This window comes from Oryzias latipes, chromosome 11 (genome assembly GCF_053564925.1).
Source record: "Oryzias latipes strain Hd-rR chromosome 11, Olatipes_Hd-rR_3.1".
Taxonomy (NCBI): Eukaryota; Metazoa; Chordata; class Actinopteri; order Beloniformes; family Adrianichthyidae; genus Oryzias; species Oryzias latipes.
This window is the reverse complement of record NC_136247.1, coordinates 3886273-3902994: the sequence shown is the minus strand read 5'-3', so window position 1 is coordinate 3902994 and position 16722 is coordinate 3886273. Positions and strand designations below refer to the sequence as shown.

Below are 16722 nucleotides of genomic sequence, written 5' to 3'. Positions count from 1 at the left end.
CTGCTTTGAAAGATCGACTCGGACCCAACGTGCTAAATATAACTTCACAGCAAAGCTTTTACCAGCTGCTTTAAAACCTTTGCAGCCTGAAATGGAGCAGCAACATCCCTTCATGCAGTAGAGTGAATGAATTCACACATTTATGTTAGCTTAGCATGTTTTAGAACACATTTCAGACCTAACCAGGATTGAAAGAATGAGTAAAATGACGAAGACACAAGCAATAAGGACTTACCGTTAAATAGGCAGCAGTAAAACTAAAGACAATAGCTGATCATGTGTTGTTGAATCTTCATTTATCTACTGATCTTGTTGACGTTTGGATACTGAAACCACGCTGTGATTCTGTTCAGCAAACCATGATTAGGCAGGTGTTGGTTCATATTCAAGCTAATGCAGAGCTTCTGCAGACGAGGCCTCCACCTGTTTTGATGTGTTATTTTGCATTACTATGTCAAACCCTAGATGGCAGTAGAGAGTCCCTTGTTTTTGCTGGAGCTGACCAAATGACAGCTCTTTCACTTTAGACTGGTTGAAACAAATGGAATTGAAGCCAGTGCACCTTCACAACTTAAATAAACATACTTATACATACCTGAAGCTTTTCTACTGAAGGCATTTCCTTCTGATTAATATTTTAAGCAAAATTGTGCTAAAGGGTGTCATTTATTGATTGATTGACAGGTGATGGATAAATCCTCGGCTCTGGAAAGATAGCCGTGTTTGGCGTGTCTTTTTTTTTGTTTTTGGAAAGGCCCAGGATTAATGCTGAAGAAGGGGATGCAGCTGAAACTTTAGCTTCAAATCAGCATAGGACAAACCAACAGGTCGCATGACCGCATCCTCACTTTTACTTACACATTTGTCCTTAAATATCTCAATTGTTGAAGCCAAATAACTTTAGTGTCAGGTGCGCTAATGCTCAGGTGGACTGCTGCTGCGCTCTGCGATTGAGATGCATCAGTCGAGATAAGATGAACTCATGACTAGAAGTTAGTAGTCATGAGTCACGTTTAGTTGGTAATAATTGCTCTTTACTACAGGAAACTCTTTGACTCTACTTTGGTTTTGTTTGCAACTTTTTTTAACAATTTAGTGAAAGCTTAATTGTTGCTAAATATGCCAATAATAACAGCATGTTCATTTTCACACACCTATGATGTGAATCTGTTCCATCCTGAGCTGGGTCTCTGCAGCCTCTCCCAGAAAATAAGGATTTGGTCAATAATTGAAGTGCAGCTCACTACTTTGTAATGTAACCCCGGTTTCAATGACAGAGGTCAAAGGTTTCCCGAAGCTGTAGGTCTTCAGCCTGTTTGCCGTGTAGTTGCTGTTTAGGTCCATTCTTCAAAGCACATCTTCTCCACAGCTGGGATGTTTTATAGTGGAGCCGGTTAATAAAGTAATTGTACATTTTGTGGTGCAAGAGGCACATTTGGCATGGATATACCTTAGGATCCCCTCTTTCAGAAGAGCACGTTAGACACAAGTACATTTTAAAATACATACTGTATAATACTTATATATAGTACACATACTCCTCAAGTTTAACACTTTCTAAGGCATTGCATGTCAGTGCAGGTATAAAAAGCTGCTTTTCTCTCTGCGGTAGAACCAGCTGATTGACTGTGATTACATAAGCATTTCACTGCTGTGCAGTGCTGAATATCAGCATGAGGCAAATTTTCTCCACTTCAGAATCTGCTGCAATTACGGAAATTGTATCATCTGTTGAAGAGGTACCATAATCAAAAAAATGTCAAATCTAGAACTAAAGCTGCGGTGTGAGGGTCAAAGCAATTTTTTTCAGAACTTATCAATAAATGCAACTTCAGTCTCGTTTTTTAACTACAAAAAGACACTTGATTGTTATACTTTGAAAATTGGAAGGAAGCTTTACTTACACTTTATTTTCAAGGCTTGTTTACTTCTGGTGACTGTAGTGCTTCGCATTCGGCTTTTTTTGTTTGTTTGTTTATACTTTAGATTTAAGGCATAATTCTGAATTTTAGAGCAAAAAACATTGAGCCTGAACTGTATGTTAACTATGCTCTACTTAATTTATATAGATCGTGAATTAGCGATCTTGGACGTCTTAAATATTCATACTCAATTTTTAATGAGCACATTATGAATATCTGAATAACTGGATACTCGTTCCAGCCCTGCTGATTTAGCCACATCATATAGTTTTCAATGACTTGAATGAAGGAGAAGGTATCTAGCTGCTGCATCCCACATGCAGGCTGTGAACAGGAAGTTGAAACATAAATGGCTGACAGGATGTTTTGTTCCCCTCGCTGGTTGATCTGGAAGTTCACAGAGGAACAGGGGCCTGGGTTAGGGTTACCCTGTGTGGCAAGCTTCAAACATCGTCATTGGCCTTTACCTTATCTATAAATATCCACTGGCCCTCCCTTCACTTTCTGCTCACTCTCTCCTCTTTATCTGTCCCACCTCTTCTTCCTCCTTTTTCCTTCGCCCCTGCAGACAGAAGGTAAGTTTCAAAAGTGGATTTCTGTGCTCCAGCCCTGTCTTAAAGCAGTTTTTCTTACCATAATTATTTGACCCCCTATAATCACAGTGACAGTGAGCTAGAAGGTCCTGTGTGCAGTTGAGCAGAGGAGTCTCATGGTGGGAGCCAACCCACCGGGTAGGACAGGCCGTTAACACGTACAGTATCATATCTCAGATTCTGGGCCGGCGTCCAGACTGTGTGACATGTTATTCATAGAGTAAACTGACTCGAACGCACAAGCTTCACCAAAGGTCTGGTACAAATGTCGGTAATTATCGGAGAGCACTGTGTTCTTCACTGTGAACAGAATTTCACACTTTAGACCCTCGTCAGGAAAATATCCCTCATCCAATAACGTCCATGGCTTCACAACAGTCTTCCCTTTGTCTCAGAGGCATAGGAATGTCTTACCTGGGCAGATCCAGGCTTTGAACAGATGTTTGTGCAAAACTGTCAACTGTGAATGAAACCAAACTGTCATTGTGCTAAGGTGACAGGCAGACGAGCCCGGAAGGTGGAGGGAGCCGTGTTCTTTGTAAGTATGTCCTGAAAAGTGTTGAGCAACCATCAGTGCTGTCCTCCCTGCATGATCACAAACCCTGTCACTAACCACCGGCCTGACCTGAAGCCTCGCCACACGTGTTCTGCTGACTTATGCCGCTCTGGCTGCAACAGGCTGGATGGAGATGAAGACGCAACAGCTGTGGCTCTTTATCTCTGTGTTTTTAATATGGGTCAATAGATATGCAGTCCTAAATGTTGCATTAAAACTGCAGTTTTTTAAGAGAAGAGGGGCTTGCTGGGTAATTTTGAACTGCTATCAGCTTTGCTTTTAAAATTAGGTGCAGACCTTAGCAGCTTTGGACCAGAACCTTTCTGAACACCACTATGAGGCTCACTGGCTGTTCCATGAGGGGACTGTTTGTTTTCAAAGTAGCAATTCAATATTACAGCTTTTTTCTGACACTTAGGCTCTTTTTATGATGGCTAATATCCACACGCTACTTAAAGAGCGATGTGGCTGCTGCATGAGAAGGGATTTACTTCTTCTGATGTTGGAAAATGAGCCGTTACATCTTGTTTCCAACATCTCCCAATGCAAAGCTACCTAAACCAAAACTTTCTAAAGGAATCTTTTGTTCACTTTGTACATTTAAAGCACTTTAAGCTTTCAAAGCACCCAAGGACTATGTGTTTGTAAGAAGTTAGCACAATGATAAAAAATCAACAAAAAAAGCCCAAAAATAGATAACATGGAGGTTTGAACAGATGTATTTTAAGTTTTGATTTGAAAATGCATAGACTGTTCCTCTAAGAACACAGACAAAAGAATTATTGTTGGCTTCATAATGTTTGCTTCCCTCTAGGCGTGGAACCATCTGCTAGATTTCTCAATCATGGCTATTTCAGTGTTTATTTATAATCAACAATATACATCTGATAGACATTGATGCATAGAGATCTATTGCACCTCGCTGTTTAGACCTCTACCAAATGACAAAATGAAGTCCAGTCACATCGCAGTCCAATCATGTTTTGTAGGGCTGGGTACCAGCAATAATATCCAGAATTCAATGCACCAGAGTCTGGATCAAGTTGATTTTTGGATCCACTCGATTCGATTCGACTTAGAATTTATACGGTTTACACATTTAGACATATTTGTATAGAAATACATTCAAAATCTATATATGTTATACACATTAATCTGATACAGTTCACATACTGTAAAATGTATTAATGAAATAATAAACCAGTGAGATTGTGAACACCATACAGTGTTACATGATTCCTCAGACAGTGGAGCTTCAACAAAATGTGTAGATCTTTAACATTGTAAAGCCTCTAAACTGATTCACATTAGAAAAGTAAATGTTCTGCCTCTCCTAGAGGGTGTTTCGGTTTGACCACTCGGTGAAGCTCGCGTTATAGCCTTGCACTTTATTCTAGTACAGGGGTCGGCAACGGCTCTTTCCTCCCTGTGCTGCGGCTCTCTGTGGTTTTGTAAAATTACCATCATGTTCTCAGATAGTCGCGGTGCCTTTAACACCGTCTGGTAGCACGAGGGGACAGGAGGAAGAAAGCAGCATGAACGCGTGTCTGCAGGTGTGAACACCGACCAGTCTGTTATGGGATGGAATGTCCTTCTAAAAAGACAGTCAGTGGTAATCTCATAGTGACACATGAAACCTTTTCCCCCCCTAGACTAAAACCACCCATTGCCACGTAAAATTATTTAAATTTGCATCAGGAAGCCCCTACTATCTTGTCACCTTGCTGCTACGATGACTGAATGTTGCGCTGTCTGTGTAGAACACGCTGGAGGGGGGGGGGGGGTTGCATGCGGGGGAAAACAATGAACAGGTAGAGAGGCGGGGGCGGGGCTTAGACTCACTACTTATGATTCCAGACAAACTAACAGCTGCTTCCTAATAAAAAATAGTTGTCATCCATAAAATTAACATTACTCATTGGGTTTACTGGATTTAAAGAAAAAAAAAATAGAAACGAGTCTGTCTCAACGTGATTTGTTAATTCCAAATTTTGTGAACATTCTGATGTTCACAAATGTTTGCAAGTTTAATTTAGTTTAATTTTTCATTGATTTGCACATTTACATCTTAGGCAGGGTGTTTACTTTTTTCAGTAGCCCCTCTTGAATTTAACACACCTAGTGTTGCGGCTCCCTGTGCTTTCATCTCAGTGGGAAACTGATCCAAATGGCTCTTTGAGTGGTACAGGTTGCTGACCCCTGCTCTAACAAGTGTTAGCATTAGCCTTATAGGAATTCCATTGTTAGCATCAAGCTAGCAGGCTTTGGCTCTAGCGTTGTTATGCGTTAAGGTTACCGGAAAAGGCATAAAAGATCAATCTCTACTTTTATGGATTGATTATTGATCTATTTAGCTTAGATCGATTCAGATTGATTGTTTGATTTTATCAACCCAACACTAATGTTTTGCACAATGTAAATAGGCCATTTTTCAGGCCTAGGCCACTTAGCACATGTCTTTTAGATAACTAATAAAAATCTATTGCAGATGCCTACTGGATATCTAAGACAACTCTATTGTGTTACTCTATTAGAGGTCTACCAATAGTGTTGTGCATATTGAGGTCTCCTACTCATCTACCTGTAGACGTCTAATCTTGGGATATTTTTAAGTCTTTTGGAGAACTTTTTGACACATTTACTAGAATAAAATAAATGCTCCCATTTATCTACTAATTTATAAGATAGCTTTAAAATATTTACACTGATAGAAACATAAAGTTTTATATTTTTTCTGTATATAAAATTTTTTATCTTATATTACTTTAACAGAAGCACATAAATTCCTTTCAAAATAAAATACACCCAAATAAGTGTGTCAAGTAACATCCTCCTGCTGCAGAACATGTTTTCTAAACTATACCTGTAAATGCAATTCTATGCTTTAGGATCATTACATCTGAACTGCAACTAGACTGTTGTGCAACAGAAGATAAGAAAATGTGCTTTAAACTCATCCTAATAATAATCCACAGTAGATTACAGTAGATTACATTTAATACCATCATTGCTCTCAGTTACATGACAAGTTAAAAATCTAAACAGAAATGACAAGACCTAATTAATTTAAACAAATGAACCAACACTACAAAACCATTATTTATTTTTCTTTAAAGCCAAAGAGCCACAATGGAAGGTTTCAAAAAGTTGCATGTGGTTGCAAACCCCTGTTTTAGGGCATTTTTGTGTGTTTACAAAGTCACCAAGTTGGATTTTGATTTGTAAGATGTCGAAGAAGGAAAATGTGCTGTTTTGGGTTCTTCCTAATGAATATGTTGTCCACACATGGAGGTGCATGTGTGGACAACATCAGCCTTGATTTATTTCTTGTACATATTTCATAAAATACTCTCATACACATCTAGTAATATCCCAAGATTAGATGTCTACAGGTAGTATGAGTAGGAGACCTCTATGTGCAGAACACTATTGGTAGACCTCTAATAGAGCAACACAACAGAGTCTACAATAGATGTATACAGTGATCCCTTGCTAAAACGCGGTTTGCTTTTCACGGTTTCGCTACTTCACGGATTTGCATCGTGCATTGTGTTCTGCATTCTGATTGGCTAAAAGTCACTCCGCTTCTTCTCTACCTGTGCGTCAATAACCTTGCAGTTTAATATGTACACGTACGTAAATCAGCTTGCTAAATTTACATTACGTACGTGCAAATTCTCTTGATGGTGGCATGTCGGTGTATAAGGATCTTTTTGCAAAGCAGAAAAAAGAGCGACAACAGCTGTCAATCACTATGTTCTTCTCCCGAACAAACACAGCTGCACCGCGTGCTTCAGAAGAAGAAAACACTGCAGAGTGGAGTCAGGATGCAGAGGCTCAGTCTGAAGACCAGTGAAATACACCTGAGTCACTATTTGTCCCACTGTACTTTGTATTTTTTTCATGATCATTTTAAATTTTCTCCCGTTTAATCCAACTACTCGGGTCGTGGTGGGCGGGGCTAATCTCCGTAATTTGAAGCCTTCTGTTCACATTCATTAAAATTATTATTTGACAGTACAGTACAGAAGTTATTTGTAGAAAAAAAGGTTTCTAAATTACTTTTATTTGTGAAACAAATGCTTGAGCCTGTAAATTGGTTTGTTCTTTCTTTTCAATGTATAATAGAGTATTTAATTGTATAATAATAGTTAAAAAAACAAAGGTTTCTACTTCACGGATTTTGCCTATCACGGGTTCTTTTTGGAACGTAACCCCGCGAAAAACAAGGGTTTACTGTATTCATTATCTAATAGACATCTTGTAGTTAAATAATAGGTGGACACACACCAAATCTGTTTGATTTCACACTAGAAATGTTAAATGGATAGCGAACTTTTCTTTTTTTCTCTTCTTTTAAAACTCTCGACCGCATGCATTCTATGGGTTAGCATGTAACCCTTGTGCTATCTTAGATGACCCCCCCCCCACCCTTCCATTGACGTGTTCTCCCTACCATGACAAAGGTGGATAAAGGTGGAAAGATTTCATGTAATCCATGGACACCAGTGAAGATCACAAATCATTGAAGAAAAAAGGTTCAGAGCACTGTCTAGTGGGTCTAGATGACCCAACTCCCAATGTTAAAGTGCCTAGGATAGCACGAGGGTTAAAAGGCTGTTTTATGGGAACAAACTCCGTTTATAAATCAAAGGAGAGTAAGAAAATATTTGAATGGTTTTCTTTTTCTTGAACATACCAAAATCGAGTCAGAGTTCTGACTAAAAGAAAACTTTTTGGATCTCTTTAATAATCAGAAATCTTGAGCAGGAAATGATTTAAAAGGAGACCAGAAACAGAGAAGGCCTGATTTATTCTGTTATGGACTGAGGATAAAAACTTCAAAAACGCTGAATCGTGACAACACTTTTAAACTGTCAGTCATCCTTAATTTTGAAACCTTCAGAATCAAACCTGATCTAGAAGCATTGAACACTAAGCTTTAGCTTAGCCAGCTTCTGATCACACCATTAAAGATTACATTTGGATCAGGCTTTCATTACTTCTTTAGTTACAGTTTTGATCCACATGAACAAAGACCTGCATGAGCAACCAGAAGACGCTGCTGCAGAGATACCTACATGAATCAGAAAAAGGACTAAAGCATTTAAACCGCATATTTTATTTTTAATTTGAATTAAAATCAACAGATGATTATCTTTACAAGTAGCCTACATGTGTGAACTTTAACCAGATGCAAACATGAATAATTTGAGTAACTTTTTCAGATGTTACCGCTCTGGTCATAGCCGCTTGGAGTTGGAGTGGAGTCACGCTTTGCAACAGCTTTGATGACTCCAGAGATCCAGCAAACACCATGGAGATTAAACGAGGAGGAGCTTTCTTTTTTCCACTTAGTTCTCGGTCTGTGATGTCATAATAATAATAATAATAATAATACATTTTATTTATAAGGCGCCTTTCTTGGCACTCAAGGTCGCCGCACAGCATGTATACAGTATAAAATGGAATACACACTTAAAACAACAACAACAATTTAAATAAATACAAAATTAAATAAAAAATATATAAAAAAGTGAAAAGGTTAATGTTAAAGTGAATAGGCCATTTGGAAAAGATGAGTTTTTAGCTTTCATAGTATGCTTAAGCCTAACCGAGTCACTAGAACAGCGTTTTTCAGTCTTTTACTGATTCAATGTGGTAAGGAGAGTAGGCTTAAAATATATAAATATGTTCTTTTTAGGAGAAAATGGAGTGTTTAGCTAACCACAGCAGGAATATCTGAAAGTAAAACTTTATTTTTTTTTTGCATTCACAGATTTGGTTTCATGAACATCCTAAATATTGTATTTATGTCGGAAATGAAGCCCTAACTACTTGAATCCATTAACAGTTGTCTGGACTTCTGTTGGCAACAAGGGAACAGAAATAAAGTAGAACACTGAGTACGTTTTAAAGGCACAAGCATCTATGAAGGCTTTGGTGTTTCTACTGCTATGAACATGAGTTTAGCAGCAAATAATAAACCTAAATGTAACTAAATGAACTTTTTAAATGCATCAGAATAAACAGATTTATGTATTTAGTCATAGTTTGTGCACTTTTTTCGTTTCTGTCACCAGTTAATGAAAAAGTTTCACCTAAACCAACCTTTATTAAATGTTAGATGAGGCAACAGAGTCATGTGAGTTTCTTAGCAGGTAAGTAGGCAGTGTGTGTTTGTTTGGAACATGGCTAAATACAGAAACAATGGTTCAGTGCTTTTTCCAGCCTGTGGCCTATTTACAAATGTGCAGCCATTATAACCAGAACACATCAGGCAGATGTCTCGATACATAGATTTCCTGCCGGACTGCAAAGCAAGCCCGCCTGCATGTGGACACCCCAAAAGCAGGTTTTAAAGTACATTTGATGAGTCTGAATAGTATTTTGAAGCCAGAGGTGGTGGGGCCACTTAGATTGGAGTTACAGTGATCCTTTGTTTATTGCTGGATTTACATTCTAAAAGTAAAACCTGCAATAGGCGAAATCCACTTTGTAGGATTATAAATGTTTAAGGCTGTAAACTCCTCACTACACACAAAGTATTTCTTCGTCACGCATTAATGAACATTTTCACACTTTTCTTTCTTGCTAAAACTCTCAAGATCTTCATAGAAGAAGAAATCAGAGATTACAGAGAGAAAACAAAGCTCTGATCACGATTGACGATTTATGGAAATGTACCAAAGTGAATGCAGGACATGACATGGCGATTGTCAAAAGCCAATCAGGATACAAAACAGAGTGCGCTGTAAAATATACAGCAAGCACATTCGCACAAAAAATAAATCTGCAAAACATCGAGACCAGAAAAAGTGAACCACGAGGGAACACCACTCAACTCTGTTGTCTGAAACGAGCAAAGGGGCGGAACCAAAAGCAATTAAGTTTGTTAGGTTCATCCACATAACCAATGAACAGTAGTAAAAATGATTCAAGGAGGCTGAAAAATATTTTATTTTTGGTGTTAAGTCTGTCTCATCAATATTAGAGTTAACAGGAAATTGCTCCCTTCTGAAACCAGCAGCGGTAAAAGGAGAAACTGCATCATTTGTTACCTATGAGTTTGCGTAGTTTGTGAGGTGGGGGCTTTGTTGAAAAATGTGTTGTTTTAAAACGCAACAACCACGGGACACTGCTGCTTCTTGCTGGGCTTTAAATACCTAAACCCTACTTTAAACTTTATAACACTGAAAATATTTTAGGCCTGAAAATCAGTGTGTGCAAAGACAAAGAGAAACACTGGAGGATGTTCTGGGTTTCCATGGAAACAGCAGACTTCACTCTATTCAAATCTTTTTTTTTTTTGTCCTTGCTCTATAGGAGTCTCCTGCTCCAGCTCCTAAGACATCGCTGTTCTGTTTTTTTTTTTTTTGTCAGTCATCTTTGTTTGCAGCTTCTTGCTGGTGGAACTCACCTGATCCAGGTGAGACGCAGCAGGGGGGATAGAAATGTCTGGAAAACAAGCAGAAAAGCAGCCTGGAGATGGACACCCCTGTCCTGCTGCACCCTTTTACCCGGTGTGTCCAAATTCTACCCCTACCCCTTCAATTATAGGGGCATTTGCAGCTGTAGTGGTCTCCGAATTTGTTTTGTTTTTTTAAAGGGGGAGTCATAGCGACTTAGGTCTCTGTATCCCTCCGCTGCGAAAATGGCTGAGCAAGTTAGCTGCAATGCAAATGTTGAAAGCAGCAAGCCTTACTGGCGTTAAATCCATTCCTCAAACAAAACCTTTTTCTTCTGGTTGGTCACTTTAAAGCTTTTCTGAATTGTCAAGGATTTAAATCAGTAAGCTAAATTTTATGTTGGCCTTCACAGACTCAAACACTTCAGTTTGATTTCTGTGTGTTAGGTAAAGTTGCTCCTTCTTGTTGTTGTAATCTGGTACAGATTATTTTGACCCTCTTTTATTAAGCAGCATTTTTATTTCAGTTGTTCATAAAAGCCTCTGCTTCTCTGATCTTTGCTTTCTTTTTGTTTTCTTTATGTTCTATAAACTAAAGCTGAGGGTTGCTTCTCAAAGTGCTATTCCTTTGTTTTCAGATCAAACATACAGAGTATTATTAGTAATAATCAAGACCTACTCTGATAAAAAAAATGGTATTTTCTGTGTTTTAAACATGTTCTTGTTGCATTTTTTCCATGGAGGAGGAAAAAAACTGCATTTTTGAGTATTTGTTTATTCAAATCGTGAATCAAGACGAGATGAGAAAATGAAGTCAAAGGCAAGCTTGTAGCAGTGACATATAATTACACTCTGTGGGCCACAGTCTCCCTGCTCCGCGCCATTCTGATCATCCACTGTCAGACAAACAGATCCATGAACGTCTTTGTTTTCCTCGTCTGAGCTGGAATCTGGATCAGAACTGTACAGCTGGATAGCTCTGATATTGCTCACCATTTCTGTTGCGCCGCTAATGTTAGGTTGGGGTTGTGATAGGCTGTAAACTAGAGGGAGAGAACATAGACAATGGGATGATGGTTAACGAAGACAGGCTTACTATGCGCCAACAGTCCTGCCTGCAATTCAGCTGCAAATTTCTAATGCACTCCTGCTGCTCTACAGAAACTATGTTCCAGAAAACGACACAGGATTCTGGCTAAAAACGGCATGAGCATGATTAAAAGACCACTGGAAAAAATATGATAATAGATCCCAATGTGAAACTTTGATATCATCAAACACTTTAATCCATACTCCCCCTCAATTGAATGTGAGATACTTTATGGTAAATTTGTCCTTTTACATTTTGTACTTTTACAGAAATAATGAAAAAATAATTTAAATGTAATCAAGGAATCCTTTCTTGAATCACAATGTTGACAGTGTAACCTTGTAAGATAGGGGATTACTTTTGAAGTGATCTGTTATTACTATTTGGACATAAGTTGAATAAATCTAAGCAGTTTGAACAATAAATTGTTTCAAATGTTAGAACATTATTGCAATGAATACCTTTGTCACAACTGCCCTCATGATGGCTGTCTGCGGATGAGTAACCCTTGTGCTATCCTAGACACTTTAACAATTCAATTCAATTCAATTCAATTTTATTTGTATAGCCCAAAATCACAACAACAGTCGTCTCGATGGGCTTCGAAGTAAAACATGAAATCAAAAGGATCACGAATACAAAGAGTTCAATAGAAAAATACTAAAATGAACTAACAAACTGACTAAGCTATACTGGCATCCCTGCCCTTAGACCCCCCTTCGCGGTAAGGAAAAACTCCCAAAAAAACCGGATTCCGGAAAAAACGAAGAAACCTCAGGGTGCCCACATGAAGGAGGGATCCTCCCCCAGGACGGACAGGCGATTTACCAGAACTCTTAGAGAAGAATTAACTTATCTAAATCTACAACTACATATATAAAAGTCCAGCAGACGAGCTTCATCCAGCCGTGGTTGTGGGGACAGTCAAAGGCGCGAGTCGAGCCGGAGACAGGAACCACAGCCAGGTGTAGGAGCAGGAGCAGAGACGAGGTACTCGGTCAGGTACAGAGCAGAGACGAGCCAGAGATGAGCCAGAGGCAGGATCCACAGCCAGGTGAAGGAGCGGGAGCAAAGGCGAGGTAAACGGTCAGGAACAGGAGCACGGATGAGCCAACAGGAGTCTGGAAGCACCCCCACTCCCCAGGAGGGGAGAGGAAAAGAGGGACAATACATGAACCGCACTGCACCAAACAGAGGCATGGAGAACTAAATGATAAATTATGATCAAGAATAGAGGAGAGGAAGGGTAGAAGTAAAAAAAGGAAAGAGGACAGAACCCCAGTGCACCATAGTTACCCCAGCTTCAACTTCTAGCAGCCTTTTAAAGGAAAAAGTTATTATTAAGTTTAATTTAAACAAACTAACATTAAGTTAAATAATCTCTGAATACTAACTAGTCTGACAATAAGCCTGTCCAAAGAGGAATGTTTTCAGTCTAGCTTTGAATGTAGAAACTGAGTCGGCCTCTCTTCCATGAGCTGGGAGTTTATTCCATAAGACAGGGGCTTGGTGGCTAAACGCTCTACCTCCAACTGTACTTTTACTAATTCTAGGAACCACAAGCAGTCCTGCATTTTGCGAGCGAAGTGTTCTGATTGGTTGGTAAGGGACTATGAGGTCCTTAATATAGGACGGGGCCATTCCATGTAAGGCCTTATAGGTTAACAGGAGGATCTTGAACTTAATTCTAGAATCAACTGGGAGCCAATGGAGCGAAACTAACACAGGAGTGATGTGATCTCTTCTGCTGGTTCCAGCTAACAATCTAGCTGCTGCGTTCTGAACAAGCTGGAGACTTCTTAAGGAACTCTTAGGACACGCTGCTAACAAGGAGTTACAGTAATCCAGCCTCGACGTAACAAATGCATGGATGAGTTTTTCAGCATCACTCTTAGAAAGTATATTTCTGATCTTAGCAATATTCCGCAGGTGAAAAAAGGCAGTTCTACATGCCTGAGATATGTGAGCCTTAAATGATAAATCCTGGTCAAGTAAAACCCCAAGGTTTCTAACTGTGGAATTGGGGGCTATACTTATGCCATCCAGGGAGACTATCTGAGCAGACAGAGCATCTCTGAGGTTTTTAGGACCAAGTATAATGACCTCAGTTTTTTCTGGGTTCAAGAGGAGGTAATTAATTGTCATCCAGGTCTTGATGTCACTGATGCAGGCGTTCAGTTTCTCTATCTGGTCATTCTGGTCAGGCTTCATGGATAAATACAACTGCGTATCGTCGGCATAACAATGAAAATTAATGCTGTGTTTCCTGATTATGTTTCCTAGGGGTAACATATAAAGCGTAAACAGGATCGGTCCCAAGACTGAGCCCTGTGGGACTCCATAGTTGACTCGAGTGCACTGAGAGGAATGGCCATTTACATTAACGAACTGATACCTATCAGACAGATAGGATTTAAACCACTGGAGAGCAGATCCTCTGATCCCTATGTCCTGCTCTAATCTATGGAGTAAAATACCGTGGTCGATAGTGTCAAAGGCTGCACTGAGGTCCAACAGGACCAGAATAGAAAGTAGTCCCTTTTCTGAGGCCAATAACAAGTCATTAGAGACTCTAACTAGTGCAGTTTCCGTACTGTGGTGAGGTCTAAACCCCGACTGAAAGTCTTCAAAGTGGCTGTTGTCCTGTAGGTGGCAGTTAAGCTGCTTAACTACAACTCTTTCTAGGATTTTAGAAATAAAGGGCAGGTTTGATATCGGTCTATAGTTGGCCAAGATGCTAGGATCCAAACTGGGCTTTTTCAGAAGAGGTTTAACAACTGCATATTTAAAAGACTGTGGCACGTAACCCGTTTCCAGAGAGGCATTTATCATTGTTAATATGGGATCATTAATTAGGGGAAAAGTTTCTTTAAAAAGTCTAGTGGGAATTGGGTCTAACAGACACGTCGAGGATTTGGAGGACGTAATAATTGATGTTCTTTCTGTTTGATCCACAATAGTGAAGCAGTCTAATGTTACAGAGGTTACAGAGGTTTCTATGGATGCCTCCATTTCTACCGCTTCAGCCTGTTCTGGGCTGATAGTAGGAATAACTTGATTTAACTTATGTCTAATATTTGAGATTTTACTATCGAAAAATGTAAGAAAATCATCAGAGCTGAGAGAAACAGGAACATGTGGTTCTAACATTGGGAGTTGGGTCATCTAGACCCACTAGACAGTGCTCTGAACGTTTTTTCTTCAATGATTTGTGATCTTCAGTGGTGTCCATGGATTACATGAAATCTTTCCACCTTTATCCACCTTTGTCATGGTAGGAAGAACACGTCAATGTAAGGATGGGGTCATAGGATAGCACAAGGGATAATGGGCAAACCTCTACGGTGCACACAGGTGGTCTGCAGGAAACATCAACACCCAAGACCACTTGATGGTCTTAAAGAGAAAAGGCTCTTGCACATTTTTCTGATACAGGCGTGCTGCAGTTGACGGGTCGTAGAGAACACTTATGCAATGCGTATGGGTAAAGGTGAGATGGAGGCACGCCGTACAGAGTCTTTCAACCACCCCAAAAACCTGTAGACTAAGCAGAGGGGCATGTTGGTGCTGTTTACGTCATAAGTGTGCACTCCTTGTGTACAGCCTGACTGTAAGAAATTAGGAAATTATACAATCAGAGAGTAGTCTGTGTGGACCGGCGTCCTACGGCCACTTACATATCACATGATCACCCTGTGTGTGCAGCATTCGCATGCAGTCACTAAGGAGCCAGTACTCACACCTTAGTAAGGACTAGAGTGTGGCACAAAGACACCAATATACTTACAAATACTTCAGGATACACTTACCACACACACGACAATGGTACATTCCATTTTCATGACGTCCCTTGAGATAGTCATACGATCCTAAAGGGAACTGAAAGACACTCCTGCCCTCCCATTAAGATGCAGCTGCACCTCTCTATGACCCTTCACGATGCTGGACAGCCCAAAAATCCCTCAGCACCCATATGGTTGCATGTGACTAAGGCTTCATCATGGTGCAGAAACCGGTTTGATGTCTTTGGATGCTCTCTTCAAAAAACTATCAGCATTTGTTTTTTCCAAGCAGACGCTAACGTGATTTTTTCCATTCATCAACGCATGGCAACAGCCCACATTATTTCAGTATGAAGACATGTTGAACTGTGGATGTCTCAAGCTTCAACTGAAAATGAAAAATGAAGCAAAAGAGAAACATTGAACCTTCTACTAATGAGCACCTCTGCCTCATCCTCACATTTGCTGTTTCCTGCATGTACGCCCTCAGATTCTGCTGCACATTTGGAGTGTTGGGTCAGAGTTTTGGATAAACAGAATCAACATCAGTCATCCTGCTTTGTAAATATAACAACCAACAGGTAAAGCTGCTAAAATCAGCTTCTTCTAATGCTCAGTTTGGGAATCTCAACCATGTCCACATGTCTAAAGTCACTGAGAGAGGAAAATGTCCATGTGGTTCTTTAGTGAAGCTCCAGTGCAAACAGTGCAACAAGCCAGATGCTGGTAAACTCCAGACTCTGTGTAACCACCCGTCCTGATGGTTCTCGTTCAGTTCCACATCTTTACAGCATCCATAAAATCTTCAGCACATGATGTCTCTGTCTATACGAGAACAAAGCATGGGGACATTCTTCATGTACATGCTGGCTGACCCTGAGGTTGTTCTGGATTTGGCTCTTTTTTTATTGACATGATTTTTTTAGATTTATGGCAACAGTCTATTTAAACTGCATCAAACAGAATTTCAGCATCAGCAAATTTTTAAAAAAGAAGAAGAAACAAACCAAATATCTTTCTTCTTTAGAAAAAATTATTCATAAACATTTAACATCCATAGATATTTGTTGAAACTTAAGGACGAAAACCTATTCCTCTTCCAAGGGCTTTTCTGTGTCGACACGGACACTGTTCAAAATCTTTATATTGTTTTCTGGACACTTGGAATAAAATATGAAACAGTTTGCGACTGATCTAACAAATGTTGGGGTTAGGATCTGATTGAGCTCTGTGGACCATCCTGATGTTAAAGAACCCACATGGTTAAACACAGAGGTGGGTCTGTCATCGTTTGGGCTTTTGCTCTGGCCAGAGGTACAAGGACATATAAAAAAAAGTGTGAAACAATTGAAAATATGTAATGTTGCAGGT

General features: G+C 39.6%; 1 protein-coding gene and 1 long non-coding RNA gene across 4 annotated transcripts in view; one reads left to right on the top strand and one right to left on the bottom strand.

The window, feature by feature from the left end:
- The window catches only part of nt5c1aa (5'-nucleotidase, cytosolic IAa), a 42917-nt gene that overhangs the window by 5055 nt on the left and 21140 nt on the right, over nt 1–16722 (top strand). Inside the window, exon 2 of one of the 2 annotated variants that reach the window (XM_020707370.3) lies at nt 3009–3053. The exons of the other annotated variant lie outside the window; for it this stretch is intronic. Coding sequence (XP_020563029.1) covers nt 3009–3053 — 45 coding nt within the window. The remainder of the gene's footprint in view (nt 1–3008; nt 3054–16722) is intronic. 2 annotated transcript variants of the gene reach the window in all.
- LOC105355152 (uncharacterized) lies at nt 732–3146 on the bottom strand. 2 transcript variants are annotated; one of them, XR_013658750.1, is made up of 4 exons: nt 2930–3146; nt 2556–2712; nt 2390–2484; nt 732–2309 (listed from the first exon to the last, which is right to left on the bottom strand). It is a non-coding gene; the product is annotated as an uncharacterized LOC105355152 (long non-coding RNA). The 2 variants fall into 2 exon arrangements; XR_002291250.2 differs by having other exon boundaries at nt 2556–3146.